This window comes from Mesoplodon densirostris, chromosome 18 (assembly GCF_025265405.1).
Source record: "Mesoplodon densirostris isolate mMesDen1 chromosome 18, mMesDen1 primary haplotype, whole genome shotgun sequence".
Classification (NCBI taxonomy): domain Eukaryota; kingdom Metazoa; phylum Chordata; class Mammalia; order Artiodactyla; family Ziphiidae; genus Mesoplodon; species Mesoplodon densirostris.
The window spans coordinates 8,005,585-8,026,469 of NC_082678.1; the positions used below are offsets into that span (position 1 = coordinate 8,005,585).

The window sequence follows — 20,885 nt, forward strand, 5'->3', positions numbered from 1 at the left end:
ATATATATGGTATCAATTGTGTATATATATATTCAATCGTATATATACACAATTGAATATTCAATTGTGCAGATATATATATTCAATTGTACATGTATACAATTGAATACTATTCAGCTGTAAAAAAGAATGAAATTTTGTCATTTGCAATAACATGGATGGACTTGGAGGGTATTATGCTTAGTGAAATAAGTCAGACAGAAAAAGACAAATACTGTACGATATCATTTATATGTGGAATCTAAAAAATAAAACAAACTAGTGAATATAGCAAAAAAGAAACAGACTCACAGATATAGAGAACAAACTAGTGGTCACCAGTGGGAAGCGGGGGGAGGGGGGAGATAGGTGCAGGGGATTAAGAGGTACAAACTTCTGGGTATAAAATTAAAAAGCTACAAGGATATATTGTACAGCACAGGGATATAGCAAATATTTTATAGTAACTATATATGGAATATAACCTTTAAAAATTGTGAAATGGGGCTTCCCTGCTGGCGCAGTTTTTAAGAATCCGCCTGCCAATGCAGGAGACATAGGTTCGAACCCTGGTCTGGGAAGATCCCACATGCTGTGGAGCAACTAAGCCCGTGCGCCACAACTACTGAGCCTGCACTCTAGAGCCTGCGAGCCACAGCTACTTAGCCTGTGCTCTAGAGCCCCTGTGAGCCACAACTACTGAGCCCACATGCCACAACTACTGAGCCTGCGTGCTGCAACTACTGAAGCCTGCACGCCTAGAGCTCGTGCTCCACAACAAGAGTTGCGCAGAGTTGCTCCGCAACACTGCACTGAGAAGTCTGTGCACTGCAACAAAGTGTAGCCCCCGCTCACTGCAACTAGACAAAGCCCACGCAGCAATGAAGACCTAAAGCAGCCAAAAATTTAAAAAATAATAAAATAAAAATTGTGAGTCACTATGCTGTACACCTGAAACATATAATAAATCAGCTATATCTCAATTAAAAAAAAAAAAAAGACTTCACCTCTGGCCAGAAGACAACTCTCTCAAATTCCCTATCTCTTCCCCCAACTTCTCTGAATGCATCTATCATTCATTTAATAAATTTTTATCAAGTACTCGCTGCATGCAGGCATTGGATAGACTTTGGGAATACTGGAATAAAAACAAACAAAACACAGTTCCTGCCTTCAAAGAATTTGGTAAGACAGAAAAATGAAAAATGACATGTAATACGGTAAATGTTATGGTAGAAGTCAATCCACGCAGCCTTGGGAACACAGAGTGTATGTTCCTAACCCCAGATGGATGGATCGGTACCTGGGGCAGGGGGCAAGCCAGATTTCCCACATCCTCTGCAGGGCAAGCCCAGCCCTCCCTGGCTCCAGAGGCCACTGCTCAGTCATTTTCCCTTCTCAGATTGCATTTATCTTCACTTCTCCCCTTCTCCTCTCCTCTTTCCTCTTGGCTCATAAACATCTTCAGGAGTCTCACATCTCTCAAGCTGCAGGCCCCCCCCCCAAATATTCCCTGTTCCTCTCTAGCCTCTACCCTGTTTTGGGGGAAGAGAACAGTAAGGGGTGCTCTTCACGCTGCTGATGGGAATGAAAATAGGTACAACGTTCTAGAGGACAATGTGGCACCGTGTATCAAAAATCTTAAAAATGTGAACATCCTTTGACCCAGTAATTCCAGTTTCTGGAATTTACCCTAGGGGGGAAAAGAATCATGGATGTGTACAAATAACTGTCATAAAGATGTTTATTAAAATGTGGTTTAAGAACAAAGTACTGAAAACGATCTAAATGTCTATCCAAGTGAGATGATTAATTTAAAAAAGTATAGTGCAACGTGAAAGGTAATACTGTTGAGCAGCTATTTAAAACTGTGCTCTGATGCTACAAAAATATTCACCAACATGTGAAATGCTTTATGGTAATAGCTAAGTGAAAATAGTAAGGGACCAAATATTGACAATAAGATTATATTATATATATATATATATATATATATATATATATATATATATATATATATATATATATATAATACATAGAGAGGAGGAGAGAGAGAGAGGGAGGGAGAACTGGATAACTTTAGCTATACCACTAACTGCATAATTTGGACAATTATTTCGTCTCTCTGAGCCTCAGTTTCCAAATCTGTAAAGTGGATACAATATGAGGTACTTGGTAGGGCTCCATGAGATAATGTATGTGAGGTGCTTAGCACAGTACCTGGCATATAATAAACTCTCAAAAGCATTAATAGTGGTTCAACTCAGTGCTTTTTCATTCCCTCAAATATTTATTGAGAGCCCTTGAGCCTGCTGTTCTCTCTATTTGGAACTTCACTTGGTAAATCTGTACTCTTTCTTTTTTTTTTTTTTTTTTGCGGTATGCGGGCCTCTCACTGTTGTGGCCTCCCCCGTTGCGGAGCACAGGCTCTGGACGCGCAGGCTCCGGACGCGCAGGCTCAGCGGCCATGGCTCACGGGCCCAGCCGCTCCGCGGCATATGGGATCCTCCCAGACCGGGGCACGAACCCGTATCCCCTGAATCGGCAGGCGGACTCTCAACCACTTGCGCCACCAGGGAGGCCCAATCTGTACTCTTTCTTCAAAACTTTCTTTAACTGTACTATGATGCCCTTCCTTCTCCTGTGTTCATCACAATAAAAACACTAAACTTTAAATCCAAAACATACATTTATGCAGAAATTGAAACAGTACCTTTTATCTCACAAACATAATGTTGATCAAAAGAAGTCAGACAAAAGAATTGAAAGCAGGGACTCAAACAGATACTTGTGCATCAGTGCTCACAGCAACATTATTTATAATACCCCAAAGGTGGAAACAACACAAATGTCCACTGATAGATAAATGGATAAAGAAAATGTGGTATATACATACAATGGAATATTACTCAGCCTTAAAAAGGAATGAATTGATATGGTCTATAACGTGGATGATCCTTGAAAACATGCTAAGTGAAATAAACCAGACAAAAAAGGACAAATATTGTATGATCCCACTTACATGAGATACCTAGAATACGCAAATTCATAGAGACAGAAAGTAGAAATAAAGGGGGGAGGAGGGAAAGGAAATGGATAAATAAAGGAAATGGATAGTGGTGATGGGTGCACAACATTGTGAATTAATGCCACTGAATTAGCCACTTAAAAATGGTTAAAGTGGTAAATTTCATGTATATTTTACCACAATAAGACAAGACTGAAAAAGAAAAAAAGAAGCTGGACACCAAAGAGTACATACTGTTTGATTCCACTTATACAAAATACAAAAACAGAAAACTATGGTGACAGAAATCATAGTAGTGACTACTCTTTGGAAGTTAGTGGCGAAGAGGACTGAAGGGCAGTTCTGGGGTCATTTTCTATTTCTTCCTTTATTTATTTTTGGCTGCGTTGGGTCTTTGTTGCTGTGCGTGGGCTTTCTCTAGTTGTGGCGAGCGGGGGCTACTCTTTGTTGTGGTGCGTGGGCTTCTCATTGCAGTGATTTCTCTTGTTGGGGAGCACGGGCTCTAGGCGCACGGGCTTCTGTAGTTGTGGCACGCGGGCTCAGGAGTTGTGGCACGTGGGCTCTAGAGCACAGGCTCAGTAGTTGTGGCGCACGGGCTTAGTTGCTCCGCGGCAAGAGGCATCTTCCTGGACCAGGGCTCGAATCCGTGTCGCCTGCATTGGCAGGCGAATTCTTAACCACTGTGCCACCAGGGAAGCCCTCATTTTCTATTTCTTGATGTGAGTCCTGTTTCCACCGATGTGTTCAGTTGGTGAAAACTAACGAGCTCTTCGCTTCTGAGTTTTCCCGTCAGCATTATTTACACTTCAATCAATAGTTCACTGGGAAACAACAGCAAAACCCCCAGAACGTCTTTAGAACAATTTTTAATTTCAAAAATCCGGATAAATTCTTGTAAGCTGAACCTTTTTTCCCTGTCTTTCTTGGGGGTCCTGCTTTCCCTGTGTCCTAAGCCTGCAATGAATCTGTGCCTTCTGTTTTTTTTTTTTTTTTTGCGGTATGCGGGCCTCTCACTGTTGTGGCCTCTCCCGTTGCGGAGCACAGGCTCCGGACGCGCAGGCTCAGCGGCCATGGCTCACGGGCCCAGCCGCTCCGTGGCACGTGGGATCTTCCCGGACCGGGGCACGAACCCGTGTCCCCTGCATCAGCAGGCGGACTCTCAACCACTGCGCCACCAGGGAAGCCCTGTGTTTTCTTTTGAATTGCTTTCTTGCCTTATTTACGAAGGTTCCACACTACCTGGGGCCGCATTCTCGGAGCACCGGCTGGTGACTAAATTGTCTCCTTGTCTGTCATCTCGACTAGCCCTGAGTTGAACTCTTTGAGATCAGAAAGACCAGTCCCGGCTGATTCCGCTAACCCGGAGCTCAGTGCGCGTTGCAGAGCAGTAATAAATCCAATCAGCCCGGGAGGCTGGGAGCAAGGCCGGAAGAAAAAGGCTGCGAAGAGGAAAGCGCCGCTCTGGTCTGCCCAGCGGTGCCAGCCCGCTCGGACATCCAGACGCGAAGTCACACCCCTTGCCCAAGCACCTCCCCTAACTCCCTCCTGGCCCCGCCCCCCACCCATGGGCTCCTTAGGCTCCGCCCACCAGGCGTGGCCCTGCCCCGGGAGGGCCAGGATCCCGCCAACAATAACTCCGCCCCTCCTTCCGCTGAGAAACCTGTCCCTTTTATTTAAAGAATACGTTTACGTCAGCCCGCTTTACGTAGCTTGTCTTCATCAGTGCAAGGCGCGGAGGTGGAACTTCCTGTCTCTGGTTCTAACAGCTTCCGGTTGAAGCCGGAAGAGACCGGACCCTGGACAGAATCAGGGCTAGCCAGCCCCTCCCCCGGCCCCTACAGAAAGGTGAGTCCACGGGCCGTCTTGGCGAAGTCAAAACATTTAGTCTGGCCGTTTCAGGTGAGGATCTCCTTCCTTATCCAGGCACAGTACCGGTCCAGATCCCCTTTAATTTCCCATGTTCCCCCGCGTACTCAAGCCCCGCCCCCAGTCTCCCGGCCCCGCCCCGAAGTGTGAGGGGTGTGGATGGTTTGTGAACCCCTCACCTGAGTCTACCCGTCGCGGGCTGGGAGAAGCGGGTTTGGCCACGGCGGCCGGAACTAGGCAGCCTTTCGGCTTGGGTGGACCCACGGACTCCTCTCCAGCGCCGCGGGAATAGGACCGCCCAAACGCGGAGCCTTCGCGTCAGAAAAGGCAGGATCGGGGATCCGTCCTCACCGCGCCGTCAGGGTCGCTCACAGGTTGAGGAGCGAGCAAAGGCCTCTGAGAAGGGAGACCTGGGGTCCTGCCCAGTCCCTCCCCTCGAAAGTTCCCTGTGCCTGTGCCAATCGTTTTTGCCTCTGTTCGCCGCAGTTTCCTTTTCTTTAAATCAGGGTTAATGACGTTAACCTTACCATTAGGGGTTAGCTGTGGGAGTGATAAGTAACTGCTGCTGTTTGTTTACTGAACAGTTGCAATGTGCCAGGCACTGTGCTAAGTATTTTGCTTCGATGATTTCCCGTCATCTTCAAAACAACCTTATGAGGTAGGTACTATTTTTAACCCCATTTTACTGATGAGAAAGCTGAGTCTCTGAGAAAATTGTTTGAGGTTACTGAGCTAGTAAGAGGCAAAGGGGGTTATAGTTAGTTTTGGGGTTTTTTTGTTTTTTGTTTTCCTGATTCCAGGGCCCATGTACTAAATAAGGATGTGAAAAGTATTCAAATGTTGATATGTTCCGCAGTATTCTTTGAGCAGCTACTGTGGGGGTTATGCTGGGCACTACGGTGCATAGAGAAATACACGTGAACCTTATCTTCCAGGAGTCTAGTAGAGAGATGGACTGGTAGATAAGTATAATGAAGTTTTATAGGTGCTGTGAGAATAGTCTGGTAATGATAATCATCAGGCTGGATTTGCCCAGGGACAGCTTTGAAAGCAGCAGATTCTCCAAGGGAAAGGGTAGGTACTCCAAGGAGCAAGCAGATATCCTTCCTACCTTTCTAAGAAACTGCTGAGGGAGAACACAGGACAAGAGGGGAGACTGCGATGTGGATTGTGAGAGCCATTTTGGAATCTTGTCCGAATCAGTTCCATGGAGGTAGTGGTTTTGCATTTGTGAGCCTACAGTGACCCAGGAGGGTGGTGCTTCTGGTGTCTGTTCTGCTTTGCTGCCAGAAGAATTTCGGAGGAGGCAGACACAATGTCCGCTGCATAGTGTCTGTTGATGGCCCCTACTGAGCTGTCCCTTTGGGGTGGTCTGACTTTGCTTTTGATAAATTAATTTTCTTTGACTCTTGACATCTGGACCTAGATCCATGACCATGAAAGAGACTGAGTTCAAATGACACAATCTGGCAAGAGTGGCTGCCCTGTGCCTCCAAAGGGCCCCAAGTAAAATATTCCGGGCTTTTTTGGTTTCTCTGAAGCCACCTTAGAGGCATCTCAGGGGGGACATAGTTGCTTTACCAATAGATAAAAACCCTAGAGAAACTCAGGGCTCACAGAAGCAAATGTTTTCCCCACCTGCCAAAAAAGCAACGAACAGTAACAGCAGCAGCAGCAGCAACAACAAAGCTGTAAGGTTTTCCTGATGATCCATGCTTACTGGGGGGGTTGGAATGTGAGAGAGGAAGGGTGTGGAACCTGAAAGCCAGCGTTTCAGGTTAGAGGCAAGGGCTAAGTCCTTAGCTGTAGATCGGGGGTCCAGAGTTCGGAAGGTTTGTGTCTCTACAGGACACTGAACTCCATTTTCTTTCAGGGCTGGGTCAGTTAGAGCCTAAACAAACAGGACACCTGGTTGCCACCCCTCATGCCCTGCTGATGCTATCCCCCTTTGTTCCTGCAGTGTGGACCCAGTCAGCAGCCAGGCCATGGAGCTCTCTGATGTCACCCTTATTGAGGGTGTGGGTAATGAGGTGACTGTGGTAGCAGGTGTGGCGGTGCTGATTCTAGCCTTGGTCCTAGCTTGGCTCTCTACCTACGTAGCCGACAGCGGTAGCAGCCAGCTCCTGGGCACTATTGTGTCAGCTGGCGATACATCCGTCCTCCACCTGGGGCATGTGGACCATCTGGTGGCGGGCCAAGGCACCCCAGAGCCAACCGAACTCCCGCATCCATCAGAGGGTAATGATGAGAAGGCTGAAGAGGCTGGCGAAGGTGGGGGAGACTCCACAGGGGAACCCGGAGCTGGGGGTGGTATTGAGCCCAGCCTTGAGCATCTGCTTGACATCCAAGGCCTGCCCAAAAGACAAGCGGGCCCGGGGAGCAGCGGTCCAGAGGTGCCCCAGACATCTGAGGATAGCACCTGCCTCATCAATGTGCGGCTCAAATTCCTCAATGACACCGAGGAGCTGGCTGTGGCCAGGCCAGAGGATACTGTGGGTGCTCTGAAGAGGTAAGTGGGCCGGGAAGTGGGAGGTTGCTTGTACCCCATGCCCCCAGCCCTTGGTCTTCTCGGAGGAGGCTGATACAGACGTGGGAGCAGCAGGGAAGCGTCAGGTGCGGCCCTTACAGGGCGGGTGGGGGAATACTTCCTTAGAAAGCCACCCTGCAGTTTCCCCCCAGTGCCTTGCTTTGTCGGTCCAGGCCTTTCGGCCTTCTCATACCTTGCCCTCTGTCTTTCCTTCTGTCTCTCTCATCCTTACAGTAAATACTTCCCTGGACAAGAAAGCCAGATGAAACTGATCTACCAGGGCCGCCTGCTCCAGGACCCAGGCCGCACACTGCGTTCCCTGAACATTACCGACAACTGTGTGATTCACTGTCACCACTCACCCCCTGGGTCAGCTGTTCCAGGCCCCTCGGCCTCCCTGGCCCCCTCTTCAGCCACTGAGCCGCCCAGCCTCGGCGTCCGTGTGGGCAGCCTCATGGTGCCTGTGTTGGTGGTGCTGTTGGGCGTGGTCTGGTACTTCCGTATCAATTACCGCCAGTTCTTCACAGCACCTGCCACTGTCTCCCTAGTGGGGGTCACTGTCTTCTTCAGCTTCCTAGTATTTGGGATGTATGGACGATAAGGACCATAGGGAGAAAATGCAAGGCGTGGTCTTCCTCCTTTATGGCCTCCCCCCTTTCCTGGCCAGAGCTGGGCCCAAGGGCCTGGGAGGGAAGGGTGGAAAGGATGTGGTGGGTCCCCCTCCAGAGGACCCAGGAGGCAGGCACGGGGCCTCCCCTTCACGTCCACGAGGGTACGGACATCCCCTCTGTGCAAGCACAACTCAGGTAGAAATGAGAAGGTCATCTTCCTTCACTTTTAAGGTCCTGAAGTTCAGAGCTGAGCTGGCGTTCCAGCTCAACGGGGAGCCTGGGCTCTGAGGATTCCCTCCCAGCTGTGGCCCTAGCTCTTTGCATTACCCTGCATGTCTGCTCCTCAGCCCCCAGGGCTGCCTGTCAGGGCAGCTCAGCATGGCCCCAGCATACATCTATAGGGAGCCTGGAGTACCTTTCGGTTCCCTAGTGGAATATCCATCTTTTGAGACTGAAATCACGTGGGCAGGAGTGACGTTTGTGTCGGCCTTCCCTGTAGGCACCTGGCCACCTCTACCTTCTCCCTCCACCCCGTAGCAGGAATAGGGTGTTCTCTGTGTTCTGGATGGTTTCCAGTGTTCTTTTTTTCAAAGCACTTTGCTTATATTCTTTAAAAAAGAAAAAAAAAAAGAGTCCCTTATAGAGCTCAGTCAGGAAGGGGATTGGGGCACAAAGCCAAGCCCCCAGCATTGGGAGAGGCCGGGCCACAGCTGCTGCTACCCTAGGCCTAAGGCTGTAAGCAACAGGCAGCCCTGGCCCTCAGCCAGCGTCCTACTCTGCCCAGCTCCAAGGACGAGCGCTGGGCCCCAGGCCCTTGCCTCTGGGGCTCTTGGATGGAGGGCCAGGATCTGTGACTGAATAAAGTTCCATTTTGTGGCCGTGGCGTCTCCTGTGACATTAAGAGAATGCCGCAGCTCTGCCCCCAGCAACATGGGAATGAGGGTGGGGAGGCCGGGCTACCAACGGGAGATGCAGTTTATTTACACCAGCAGCCATGGGGGCAGGGGGAATACACAGCGTTTACAAAGTTAGCTACCTGTACAGGATGGATTACATATGCAAAAATAAAAATCTCAAGACCACAGGACAGCGTGAGCCCCACCCCCCTCCCCCAATGACCCCAGCATGCGGTAATGCCAGGCGGGTGGCCCCTGGGCATGCGGGGGGGAGTGATGCATGGAAGGAAAAGCCACCGGCCATGGAAATTAGTACAGAACCCCCCCACACACACTCAGACACATGATAGAATACAGGGTGGACGACACCTAGCCGGGGTGGGAAGGATGGGAGTTGAAACCCACACAGCCTGCTGTTAGAGGGAAGGGAGTGGGGAGCTCCTAGCCCCTGTTCAACTACATGGTAGGGGGGGGCACGCTCTCCCCGGAAGGAAAGGGGTCTGCTCCCTCAGGGTCTCTGCTGGACCAAGCCCATCTCTTACCCAGCCTGGGCAGGGGGCTCTGCCCTGAGGGCGGGCCAGGGAACAATGGGGAAGTGGATGTGGACAAACCAGTTCCCAAACTACTTCCCACTTCTCCCTCCTCCAACCAGAAGGGGGAAAGGGAGGGGCCAGAGGTGCAAGGGTGCGTTTCTTAGGGCCTGAGCTGCAGCTGCCTCTCAGGAGGAAGAGTGGCCGGCGGCCTTCCTCCCTTCACCTTCAACCTACTCCCAAGTCTTCGTTCGGGAGCAGGCTGGAGGCTGGCTGAGATCCTCCTTTCCCTCTGGCTTCCCTTGGAGGGAGAAGGCTGTGGAAGAGCGAGAACAGAGGAGCCCAGGCCCCAGGATTTATTCTAACTCCTGCCAAAATTTGGCTTTTTAAAAAATAATCAACAATTCTTGGGTTAAAAACCAGTTTGTAACCAGGCGTCAGCCACCATCAGAGCCACCCCGGGGGAGATTGGGGTTCCAGACAGGGTCCTACGGCCCTATCTCTTGTTCCCTTAACCCTCTAGGGTCCCTAACCCAAATCAGTCCAACCAGTCCTGGGTACTAGCTACCCAAATGTGGGATGGCTCCTCCTGGGAGGAGGACAGGGGACACGTCCTGCAAGTGCCAGAGAACATGGCTCAGGGTCAACTCCATCCCTGTGTCAGTCAGCTCGGCTCCCTGCCCAGACTGCAGTCCCCCAGCTCGGCTCCTGAGAGCCATGGTGCCCGCGTGGAGGTGGGACGATACATCTCTTCAGGATGTAGACCAGGCAGGTGGGCACACTGGCACCACAGTCCCACAGAGGGGCACTGTCTAGGCATGGCACCCCTTCCCCCTCCGCTGGCAGCCCAGAGCAGAGAGACCACCCTCTCTTCCTGCCCCACTCCTAGCAAGGGGCGAGAAGTAAAAGATCAGGATTTTCCTCAGAGCCCCAAACCACAAGTACAGAATAAATAACTTAAAAGCGGCTAAGGAAGGGGAAACAGGGCAGGCTTCGGAGGCAGGAGCATCGAGAGAGGAACTGGAGCTGGTCAAGGTGAAAGAGGGGGTGGCAAGCAGCAGTTGGGAACTTGGGCTGCCCTGGTAGGGCAGTGGGGCAGGGTAGGCAGGAGGAACATGGGGCCACCCCAGGAGGGTGAGGCTGGGCCCCTTCCTGGGGCAGGGAATGAGGTAAGAAAACATTTCAAATAAAGCAGCACCGTTCCCTCTCACCTTGGGGCCCCACTCCTCGCCAGCCCTGGGTCAGGGAGGAGAGGTAGGGGGGGAGTCATTTTGATACACAGCTCCCTCTTCCTACCCTCCCCCTGCCCTTGAAGCTGCAGAGGCTGGAGGCCCTTTCCTGGCACCCAACAACAAAAGGACAGCTCCTGCTGCCAAGGAGGCCCATGGGGACTGAGGGGAAAGGGCTGCCCCTGTGAGGGGCAGGGAAGGCGGCGGCAGTTCTGGACGCCTACCTCAGCAGACAGCTCGCTGTGCCTGCCTCCCCCTGGGATGGGGGCGTTTGATAGGCTTCTTCTGCACACACACAGGACACGCCCAGCCCTGCTCCTCAGCTGCAAGCACCGGACCCATTCACATTGCTGAGGGCAGCTGGGGGAGGCCCCCTCCAGGCTCAGCTTCCAACCCACCGCCTCCCGGGTAACCACGATGCTCCTCGGCAGGGCTTAGTCCAGTTCCTGGGGTGGGGGGCGGCAGTGCCCTGGCACAGTGCCCAGGTCAGGCCCCTGGCCTAGCTGGACATCCAGTAACTCACAGAATAAATAGGAAAACCACCTCCCCACCGAACTTATGTCCAAGGCATAATATGTCCAGGTCTGAGTCCTGCACACCGAGGGCTCGTGCTCCATCGCAGAAGACCCTGACACCCCCCAGGGGTGCATAATTGGATCCTCTGCCTGCCTGGCCCACCAAACTTCCCAAGCCCAAACCCCCAGCAGCCGTCCATTTGCCAGGCTATGCCACCTGGGTGGGGGTCGGGAGGGAGGGCTCTGCTCAGCCAAAGGCTATCCCTTGCACCCAAGTCAGTTGATGTCATCGTAGATGCTGGGCGTCGGGGGTGCCGGAGGCTTTGGCTTTTTCTTCTTGTTGGAGCCCAGGCCAGAGGCAGTCCCTACCAGGCTCAGATGGGATTTCTTTTTCTTGGTTTTCCGTGACTCGGAGCTGTTGGTACCTGAAGAGAAAGAGGCACGAGGGTTGAGGGGAGGGTCGTGGCAGGGGAACGCAACGTTCCCCATTGAGGGTCGGCTTCGGGCAGAGAGCCCCCGGGGCCCAGCTGTATCACCTACCTAGACCCCATCCCTGATTCTCACTCGTCTTGGAGGAACCTGAATCAGAGGGTGAGAGATCAGAGGAGCCATCCCACTGAAGCCGGCTGATCAGGGCCTGGCTGTCAGTCATATCAAAGCTGTCATTATCCAGGGAACTCTCGACCTCTGGAAGGACGCTGGAAAGGGAAGAGGTCAGAGAAGGGTTTCAAGGATACCAATCATCATCCTTATCCTCCACAACCCACCACCTTTCCTGGAAGGTCACTCACGCTGAGGGTCCAAGGAAATAAATCCGCACGGCTCGCCGCTGCTCATCCGTGTGCTGGGGGCAGCGCAGGGACCTGGTGGGGAGAGAATTATCAGACCCTGACAAGGCAGGAAGGTGTATTCCTGACAAGGCAGGAATACAGGTGAAGCCCCTCCCCTCAGCAGAGGTGGGAGGGATGGACACAGGCAGGGAAGGGATGAACGGAGAGCCCCCAGATTGTGGCCTAAGGCCTGACCATTAGAAGAGGGGAGGGGAAGGGGGGGAGTCCCGCTGCTCAAGTCCAGGGGTACTCCCGACCCGTGCCCAGGGTGAGTGTGCAGGAGGGCCCCCTGGCCCTGCTCCTAGGTTCTGAGCTCACCTTGTGCACATCTTCTTGGTGTGTTCAGAAATCACCCCACATTGCTGGAAGAGGAATATAAGCTGAAAGGAGGGATGGAGGAAAGCCTACTCTAGACACTAGACATTCTCTTCTGTACAAACACTAGACTGTGAGCAGAAATGGCCCCAGGGTGTCCACAGCAGATGGCCCCAGACCACCAATGGCCAGGAAACCTAATTCCAGAGAGAGACCTAGGTGCCCTCACTGCTGCGTCAGCAGCCTCTTTCAGGGCCTCAACCACTGCCTGTGGTTCAGCTCGCTCCCGAGGGCCTCCCCTTCCCTGGTCCCTCACCGTGGTGAGCAGGCTACGCAGTTCCTCCGGCCCCAGGGTCTCGTAGCTGATCCCAGTTGAGTTGTTATACTGGGCAAGAACCAGAGGTACAGGTTAGAGAAGGGGCAGCCAAAGGGAGGTTGGGGGGGTGGGGGGGTGGCAGAATCAGTCCCTCTCATCCCCTCCTAAGTGAGACGGCCTTAAGACTGCCCAGCGGTTTTCCAACAATCCCTTCCATCCCACCTGCACAGGGGTAAGGGGTTGGGACCTACAAAGAACATACATATGCAAGACCTAAACGCCCCATCTAGTGCTTCTGGCTGCCAGCATTCTGATCCCCACTTGTCCAATCCCACCCAACTCACGACAAGGACAATGAGAGGGAACCTACAAGGGGCAGCCCCTACTCACCTTAAAAGGATCCGAATTGCTAAGTTCCCCTGAAGAAGAAAAAAGAAGGGGAAGGGTGTTTGATGCAGAGGTACAGACAGAGAACCCTGAAAATAACCAGAGAGGAAGTGGGGGTGATAGAAGGATCACAGGCCCTCCCTCGATACCCCGGCCCGCCCCCCGCGCCCCCCTCTGCCCTCCAGCAATGAGTCCCAGAAGGCACAGCTAGAATCACTCCCGTTGTTCCAGCCCCACTTACCATTTTTGTGTTTTAAAGACTTGGATCTTCGAGGGGAATTGGGGTTCTGGAATGGGAGATACCATAGCTTTGGGGAAAGGGTAACGATAAGGGGGAGCCGAGAACCCAGGGAAGGAAAAAAGATTTGACAAAGAAACATCCTCAAATTCCTCCTCTTCCCCATCAGTAAGAGGCCCGTCTACCCATATTCCCTCCTCCCATCTTCCCCCAAGGCCTCTGCTGCCCTCCTGCCCACCAGACACCCTCATCCCAGAACCCAGAGAGGTACCCAACGACCTCAGACTTGAGTCAAGACACCCGAGGACTCCCTACCCAAAGGGGAGGGCATGTGTCCTTCGCCCAAATCTCCCTCATGCTTGTCCCAGCTCTCACCTTGTCTGATTTCCTCTTCTTGGCTGTGTAGGACAAAAGGATAAAAGGTAGGGTCACTTTAAGTTCCCAAGCTAAGGGCACCTAAAGGAAAGTACAAAGCTACACTCTCCCCCCTCATCCAGGATAACAACTCGTGACCGTTCCATACCCAACTCCTGCGTGCCCGCCTCACCCCAATGGCCCCCAAGTTCCCCAGATCCCCAAACACCTTTCTTCTCTGAGCCATAGGACCAGTCGTTGTCATTGATGTCATCGTTATCCTCTTGGTCACTCTCAGACTTGTTCATGTTGTTGCTATTGGCAATCCTGCCAAGGGTAGGGAAGAGGAAGGGTCAAGGCTGCCGGCTCTCTGCCCCCGACTTCACAGGTAGAGTGGAGCATCTGGGGCCAAGCATGACCCACCCTCTGTGCCCTACAAATGCCCCTGGGGGGCTACACCATGGGACGGGCTGCAAAAGATGCGCCGCTCCGGTCCTAGCAGGGGGAGAAGCCCTCACCGGCGGTTGGCGATTCGACTGCTGTTCCGACCCATTCCCAGGCACTTCTCCAGATGGGGAGCAAAACGGGAGGCGGCAATGCTACGGCTGCAGTTGGGGCAAACGCACTCCTTGCTCTTCCACTGGTTGAAAACCTGTCCAAAGATGTCCAACCCCGGCTGGTCCACGATCTCTGGGGACAGGAGAGGCGTGTCGATCAGGGCAGGCAGGGGACCCTCACCTCTCGTTCCCACCCATGGCCCCATGGCCGCTTCAAAGCCCCTGCCTAAGCTCGCAGGAGCTCCACGTTCTACATGTGGTGCGGTTGCCAGAGAAGGCCCCTCCAAGCACTCCCAGGACAGGGCTAGACTGCTCTCCTTCAACCCTGAAGCTCACCAAAATCCTTCATGCTATCAGGGTCCGTGTCGTCCAGGAAGAAATAGCCACACTTGACAGCCCGGTGTACCTCAAAGCAGAATCCCAAACAAGAATCCTCGACCAGGTCCGCGTATATCTCCTGAGCGATGGCCTGGGCCCAGGGGAGAACATCCAGGGTCACAAGAGTCATAGTCCCATGGACTGAGAGCAACTCTCACCAACCAAATCTCCCGCCAATTCGCCCTGCTCAGAAACAATGCTTTCCTTGCCATTTTCCCCATCTTGACTTCGAGTTCTTTCTTCTTCTGGATCCTCGGGCCTTCTTAGCTGGCTATTCCCTTTAAGGAACAAGGCTGACTACCCAAATTCCTCTCTGGTACGGATGCCAGAGAAAGTGACGAAGAAACATCAAGGGAAAGAACTGGAGGCACACGTGGGGGAGCCCTCACCTCTAGTTTGCTGTTATCCAGGCCAGACAAAGACATTTCCTCCATTTTCATTTGTAAACTCTTGTGGAGACGGCGCTCTGACTGCTCATAGCACAGCGGGCGGCAACACGGCTGCACACATGGGGGTGGGGGTGTTGGTGTGAGTCCAAGGCACCTCTGATGACTGCCACCTCCCCTCCGCACCTCGCTGCCCAGAGCTCAGTGGTGGCATCAGGATCTACCTCTCCCTAAAGCCTAGGCTCACTAAGTCTGGATGGTCCTTCGGGGCCTGAAACCCAAGGGCGGCCTAGTCCTTTCCAAGCCTGAACTCGGGCCCTGGACTCTACTGCCAATCAGAGTCTGGGTCTACGGGAGGCGGCAGCTCCCCCCAGGTCCCCAAAACTCAAACCCCTCTTCGATACCCATGGTGCAATGCAGCAGGGGGAGGAGAAGGAACTCTAAGGCCTCAAAGCAAACCCACAGGGTGTGGCAAAGAACTGCACAGACTCCTGAATACACTCCCCTCCCTTCGCTAGGCTCTCCTCAGAGCCACCTCTGCTTTCAGCCAGGATGTCCACTTGGGGGGGTACTGCTACCAGAAGTAGGAATGGCCCTAGGACCCTACAACCTTCACCCCACTCTATCTTCCCTTGAAATGAGCCTGCCACTACAGAAGGGGAGCAGGGCCCACAGAAATCTAGAGCTAAAGGGGCATTGCTAGCCACCATGAGCAAGAGGAGGTACAGTCCGGTGGGATGGCAGGCCAAGAGTGGGCACTGCCCTTACCTGTTCTTCTTTTACATACCCACCCTCCCTCCCTCCCTCAGGACCAGCCCGGAAGTCTCTCCAAGAGCCCCAAAGTCCAGGAATCCCCACCAAAGGATTCAGAAACAGCGCCCACAGTCCGGGGCCCCTCTGAACGGTGGGTACGAGTTTAAGGAGCTGCCGGCCTAGAGTGGGGTGGGGACTGACAAATGAGCCGGGGGCACTGGGGAGGGTAGGAGGCCGGGCCTCGGCTCTTCCCCCGTCCCTGCGGCACTGCTGCTGCATCATACCAACTGGGGGGAGGAGAGCCGAGCCGCCGGAGGCCGGCGCCGGTCCGGGACAGACCGACCCCTAGAGAGTGGGCAGAGTGGGACGCGTCCCGGCCCCTCTTCTTCCCCGCCCGCCGACAGCCCCGGCCGGCCGGGGAGAGGAGTCCGGGAGGGTGTCTCTATTGTCCCGGGGGCTGGGGCCTGGCTCCCTAACAAAGGCCCCGCGCCCCCTCCCCGGCCGGCCCTGCCCCGCCCAGGGGGGACCCAGACAGGGGGAGAGCGGGGGGCCCCGGCCGGGCCGGGAAGCCGGGGGAAGCCGGGCGTTTCCGCGTCGGCCCGGGGGGAGGGGAAGGGGCGCTGACCCAGACCTGGGGGGAGGGGGCCCAAGCCCCGCCTCGGGCCCCGCCCCCCGCCCCCCGCAGGCCCCTCCCCCGTCCCCGTCTCCGTCCCGTACTCACCCCGCCCGGGGGGCCGCGCCGGGGCCCGGCGGCCTCTCAGGGCCGCGTCCTCCGGCGGCGGCGGCGGCGGCGGCTGCTCCGGAGCCCCATGTCCGTCGGTCCGTCCTCGCCTCTCCCCGGGGCCCAGGGCCCGGGGCCGGGGGGTCGGGCCGCCCCCCCGCCTCGCCGCCTCACCGGGCGGCCATGGCCCCTTCCCCTCCCTTCTCGTCCCGTCGCCGCCTCCTCCTCCTCACCTCACCCCGCCCGCGCGCAGTCCGCGCGCCGTCCGCGCGCCCCTCCCCCCGCCCCTCACTCCAGCCCGCCTCTCCCGGGCGGGGGGTGCGGCGCGAGCCCGGAGCGCGCGCGCGTGCCGCGACCGGAGGATGGATGGATGGAGCGAGCGAGAACGCGAGCGTGCGCGCGCGCGCCCCTCTCCCCCCTCCCTTCGCGCGGGCGCGAGGCCAAGCGCGAGCGCGCTCCAACCTCCTCCTCTTCCTCCTCCCGCCCCTCCTCAACACCCCGCCCCCGCCCTCCCTTCCTCTTCCTTCTTTCGCTTTCGCGCGCCCAGCGACTGCTCGCGCCTGCTAGAAGGGCCCGAGCGCGTGCATCTGCCCCGCGGCCGCAGCTCGGCAGCATTTGCTCCAGGGGGCGGGGACCGGGCGGGGAGGAGGGGCGCCACGCCGCCGTCCAAAGTACCGGCGGACGGGGACGGGGGCGGGGAGATGGGCGGGGCCTTCGGGAGCCACCTCGGCCAATTGCCGTCTCGCCTCGGCCCGGCCGGCCCAATAGGATGGCGGTGGGTGGAGCGGCGTTCAAGGTGAGGTGCGCGGTGCGCTGGGGGCGGAGACGTTGTGCCGTCCCGGCCGGCTCCGGGGCGGGGGCAGCGGGTGGCGTCGAAAGAGAGCGCCGGCTCCCAGCCGAGCCTGGGACGCCTTCCGGCCCAGGCTCCCCCGCCCTTCCCTCCGGGCTCCCGGCTCTTTTTCCCCCCAGCGCCCCCACCCCGGAGTTCACCCCGAAGCGTGCAGCCGCTTCTGTGAAGAGGCCAGAGTTGAAGTGGGACTCAGCAACTCAGGCCAGAAAACCTCAAGGGGGCTCGTCCGAGCCTCGGTTCCCCGTGTTCCTGGGCGGGTCCCAGCCCACTCCAGGCCTGAGGACCAACAGACGCCCGAGATGAGGGTCCTCCGCTGAGGGCGGAGGCCGAGCTGTGCCAGTCTGAGCGGAGCGCCCTCCCCGCCCTCATCCTAATTTAGATCCCACACCTGCTCGCCTTTCCTGCTTCCGGAACCCACGCTGGACGCCCCCCACACACACACACCTCTCTCCACAGCTTGCCAGTCAGTGGCCAGACCCTTACTCCGACCCAGTTCTGCTCCCCGGTGTGTGCCCATATCCGCGCGCTCTCACAGTTCCTCTTCTGGAGCAAAGGGCCTTTCCCAGCCGCAGTAGATGCTTAGACTGGCGCTTCCATCTCAGTTACTCTCTGTGTCTGGAGTCCTGGAACGGGTATATGACAGCCCTCTTCCTTCAGAAGATGAGATTAAATGAGGAAAGTCTTGAATCATGTACTTTGGGATCATCACTGATTCTCTAGTCTTCAGCAAGCATTTATAGAGGCAGTAGTCCCAAGTGGTTAAGACCAGGAATCATCTGAAGTTAAATCTGTGGACTTGACAAACGAACTTGAGCAAACGAGCTCTCTGTTGCCCCAGTTTACACTGTTGTCACCGGCTATAATGATAGTACCTATCTCCTTAGGGGATTGACAAGTCAGTGCCTGAGAAAGCTCAGTGTGTTTGATAAATCTTAGCTGTTACTCTTACGGTGCGCTGTAAGAATTCTTACGGTGCATCCGTGCTGGGATGCAAAAATAAAATAAGACAGTTATACTTCCTCAAGAAGTTCACGATTTGTGGGGTAAACAGACCTGTAGGAAAATAATTGCCAGTGTAATAAGAATAAGAGAGCTAGGGACTTCCCTGGCGGTCCAGTGGTTAAGACTCTGCGCTTCCACTGCAGGGGCACGGGTTCCACCCGTGGTTGGAGCTAACCATAGGGGACAGAGGTGGCCAGGCGAAGGAATCAAATGATGTAAAAGGGTTGGTCAGGAAAGGCTGCTTTTAGTGGGAGAGGAGCCAGGTCAAGGCAGGCCAGGAAGGCACTAGATATCTCACACAGAAGCTTCAGAAGTGAAGTGCCCAGGGACTTCCCTGGTGGCACAGTGGTTAAGAATCCGCCTGCCAATGCAGGGGACACAGGTTCGAGCCCTGGTCCGGGAAGATTTCACATGCTGCGGAGCAACTAAGCCCGTGCGCCACAACTACTGAGCCTGTGCTCTAGAGCCCGCGAGCCACAACTACTGAAGCCCGCCCGCCTAGAGCCCGTGCTCCACAACAAGAGAGAAGCCCGCGCACCACAATGAAGAGTAGCCCCCGCTCGCTGCAACTAGAGAAAGCCTGCGTGCAGCAACGAAGACCCAACGCATCCAAAAATAAATAAATAAACAAATTTATTAAAAAAAAAAAAAAAAGTGAAGTGCCCAGAAGTCTGGACACTGGCTGGAACATAGGAATGGATGGGGAAATAGCAGGAAGTAAGCAGGGCAGATCATGCAGGACTAAGGGTGTGCTGAGCAGTCTGCGGGCTTTAACCCTACAGGCTGTGAGGAGTCCTCAAGGGGAACTGTTTGACTTGCATTTTAAGTAGATCACTCTGGAATGTGGAGTCTGGATAGCTTAGAAGTAGTAGGTTTTTGTTATAGCTTGAGATGTGTGGGGTAAAGGAGAGAGAGACCCTGAATACATCATTAACCAAGATGGGGAACTCTGAGGAGGAGATGTGAGGATACAGGACAATGACAAGTTCAGTTTGAGATATGTTGGAGTTACTGTGGAATCAGCTGGTGGAGACTCTCAGAAGGTGTTTGAACTTGAGTCTAGAGCAAATTAGTGAGGCCAGGACTTCAGGTGTCTCCACAGTGTGAATCAGGAATTCTCCACTCCGATGACCGTGATCTGTTTCTTAGTCTCGGAATATGTGCAATACGTCCTGCCCTAAGGAACTTACATATGCCCAGGAAGCCTCCCTATCTCCTCCCTGTTTACCTAAATCCTTCCTCACTTCTCCACCCCTGGCCACCCTCACAAGAAACTCCTTTAAAACTGGATTGTACTATTCATTTGGCACTTGGCCTGAGCAGTATGTGGTGGTGACCTCTTTGGGCACGTGCCCGGTCTCCACCGTTAGCACCAGTCAATAAACACTAAGGACTACACTGGTCCAGGCTCTGAGCGAAGTGCAGTGAGCCAGAGAGACACACAGACCTTGTCCTAGTGGGGCTTACAGCCCAGCAAAGCCTGATGTGGAAGAAAGATTGAATGTGAAGGCATCCAGGCTGCCGAAGAAACAAATGCATAGAGATCTTCTAGTCAGGGGGTCGGGGGAGGCTCCCTGGAGGAAGTGGTCTTTTAAGCGGAGCCCTGAGTTAACTAGGAAGAGAGGTGAAGAGGAGCATTCTAGGCAGAGGGAACGGTTATGTGTACAGGCAGATTGTGTAGAGGCCTGGGAAGAGAGTATGGTGTGTTTGAATCTTGGATGGCTTGTGTAGCTGGAGTTGGGCAGAGAGGCCAGCAAGGGCACCAGATCCCCCAGGGCATTGTGGGCCCTATTTATTCCCTCATTCAACAAATATTTCCTTTTTTTTTTTTCCTTTTGGCTGCATTGCACAGCATGTGAGATCTTAGTTCCCTGACCAGAGATCGAACCTGCGTCCCCTGCAGTGCAAGCACAGAATCTTAACCACTGGACCGCCAGGGAAGTCCCTCAACAAATAATTCTTGACTGTAAAATGTATGCCAGGCACTTTTAGGTGCTGGGATTACTGTAATGAATGAACAGATACGTTGCCTTCTACTTGGAGAGATAGACAATGAACAAGTAAACAGATACAGAAACAAGGAGATGTAGAAGAAGGCCTCTCTAGAGAGGGTGGTCAGGGAAGGCCTGTGAGGTGACATTTGAGCTTAAGTCTGAAGGATGGGAAAAACAAGCTATCTGTAGTGTTGGGGGAATTGCATTTTGGGCAGAGAAAACAAGTGCAAAGGTCCTATGGTAGGCATATTTGAGTAACAAAAGACAGATCCCTTGGCTCCATCCTTGTGAGTGATCAGGAAGAGTGGAGTGAGAGAAGGGAGAGGGGAAACAAGGGGTAGGCCTTTTAGGGTCATTGTAAGACAAGGAGTCGTAAGTGTAAGGTCATCAGGTTTGTTTTAAAAAGATAGTTTTGGTTGCTGTGTGCAGAATGGACTGTAGGGGGCAAGAGAGCAAGCAGGAAGACCAGTTTTAGGTCTTTGCAGAAGTTGAGCAATGGTGATGGCCTGAAGAGGATGGGGATGGAAGCAGGTAGACAGATTTGAGAGAGATACGGGAAATGGAATGGACGGGTCTAGGTGAGCGAATTTCACCTCCTTTCACTAAGAGATGAAATAGGGAGC

At 54.1% G+C, this 20,885-nt stretch overlaps 2 protein-coding genes and 1 long non-coding RNA gene across 10 annotated transcripts; 2 read left to right on the plus strand and 1 right to left on the minus strand.

The window, feature by feature from the left end:
• Window positions 1–4,755: 4,755 nt before the first annotated feature.
• Window positions 4,756–9,085, plus strand: TMUB2 (transmembrane and ubiquitin like domain containing 2). 3 transcript variants are annotated; one of them, XM_060080466.1, is made up of 4 exons: window positions 4,761–4,852; window positions 5,458–5,531; window positions 6,834–7,382; window positions 7,635–9,085. In XM_060080466.1, exons 2-4 carry the CDS (start codon window positions 5,497–5,499, stop codon window positions 7,999–8,001), a joined length of 951 nt encoding a protein of 316 aa, XP_059936449.1. In that variant the 5' UTR covers window positions 4,761–4,852; window positions 5,458–5,496; the 3' UTR covers window positions 8,002–9,085. The 3 variants fall into 3 exon arrangements, with proteins under 3 accessions (XP_059936451.1, XP_059936449.1, XP_059936450.1); XM_060080467.1 differs by having other exon boundaries at window positions 4,851–4,906; XM_060080468.1 differs by lacking the exon at window positions 5,458–5,531 and having other exon boundaries at window positions 4,756–4,852; window positions 7,635–9,084.
• Window positions 8,954–16,658, minus strand: ATXN7L3 (ataxin 7 like 3). Of its 5 annotated transcripts, none has more exons than XM_060080461.1 (13): window positions 16,417–16,658; window positions 14,946–15,056; window positions 14,515–14,647; window positions 14,140–14,311; window positions 13,851–13,948; window positions 13,643–13,665; window positions 13,271–13,337; window positions 13,033–13,118; window positions 12,643–12,711; window positions 12,330–12,373; window positions 11,973–12,044; window positions 11,722–11,879; window positions 8,954–11,606 (listed from the first exon to the last, which is right to left on the minus strand). In XM_060080461.1, exons 2-13 carry the CDS (start codon window positions 14,994–14,996, stop codon window positions 11,458–11,460), a joined length of 1,122 nt encoding a protein of 373 aa, XP_059936444.1. In that variant the 5' UTR covers window positions 14,997–15,056; window positions 16,417–16,658; the 3' UTR covers window positions 8,954–11,457. The 5 variants fall into 5 exon arrangements, with proteins under 5 accessions (XP_059936444.1, XP_059936445.1, XP_059936446.1 ...); XM_060080462.1 differs by lacking the exon at window positions 16,417–16,658 and adding an exon at window positions 15,980–16,290; XM_060080463.1 differs by having other exon boundaries at window positions 8,955–11,606; window positions 13,271–13,316; window positions 16,417–16,657.
• On the plus strand, window positions 15,473–19,009 carry LOC132477930 (uncharacterized). Of its 2 annotated transcripts, none has more exons than XR_009530353.1 (3): window positions 15,473–15,664; window positions 15,752–15,846; window positions 18,642–19,009. It is a non-coding gene; the product is annotated as an uncharacterized LOC132477930 (long non-coding RNA). The 2 variants fall into 2 exon arrangements; XR_009530352.1 differs by lacking the exon at window positions 18,642–19,009 and adding an exon at window positions 17,723–18,624.
• The last annotated feature ends 1,876 nt before the right edge of the window (window positions 19,010–20,885 follow it).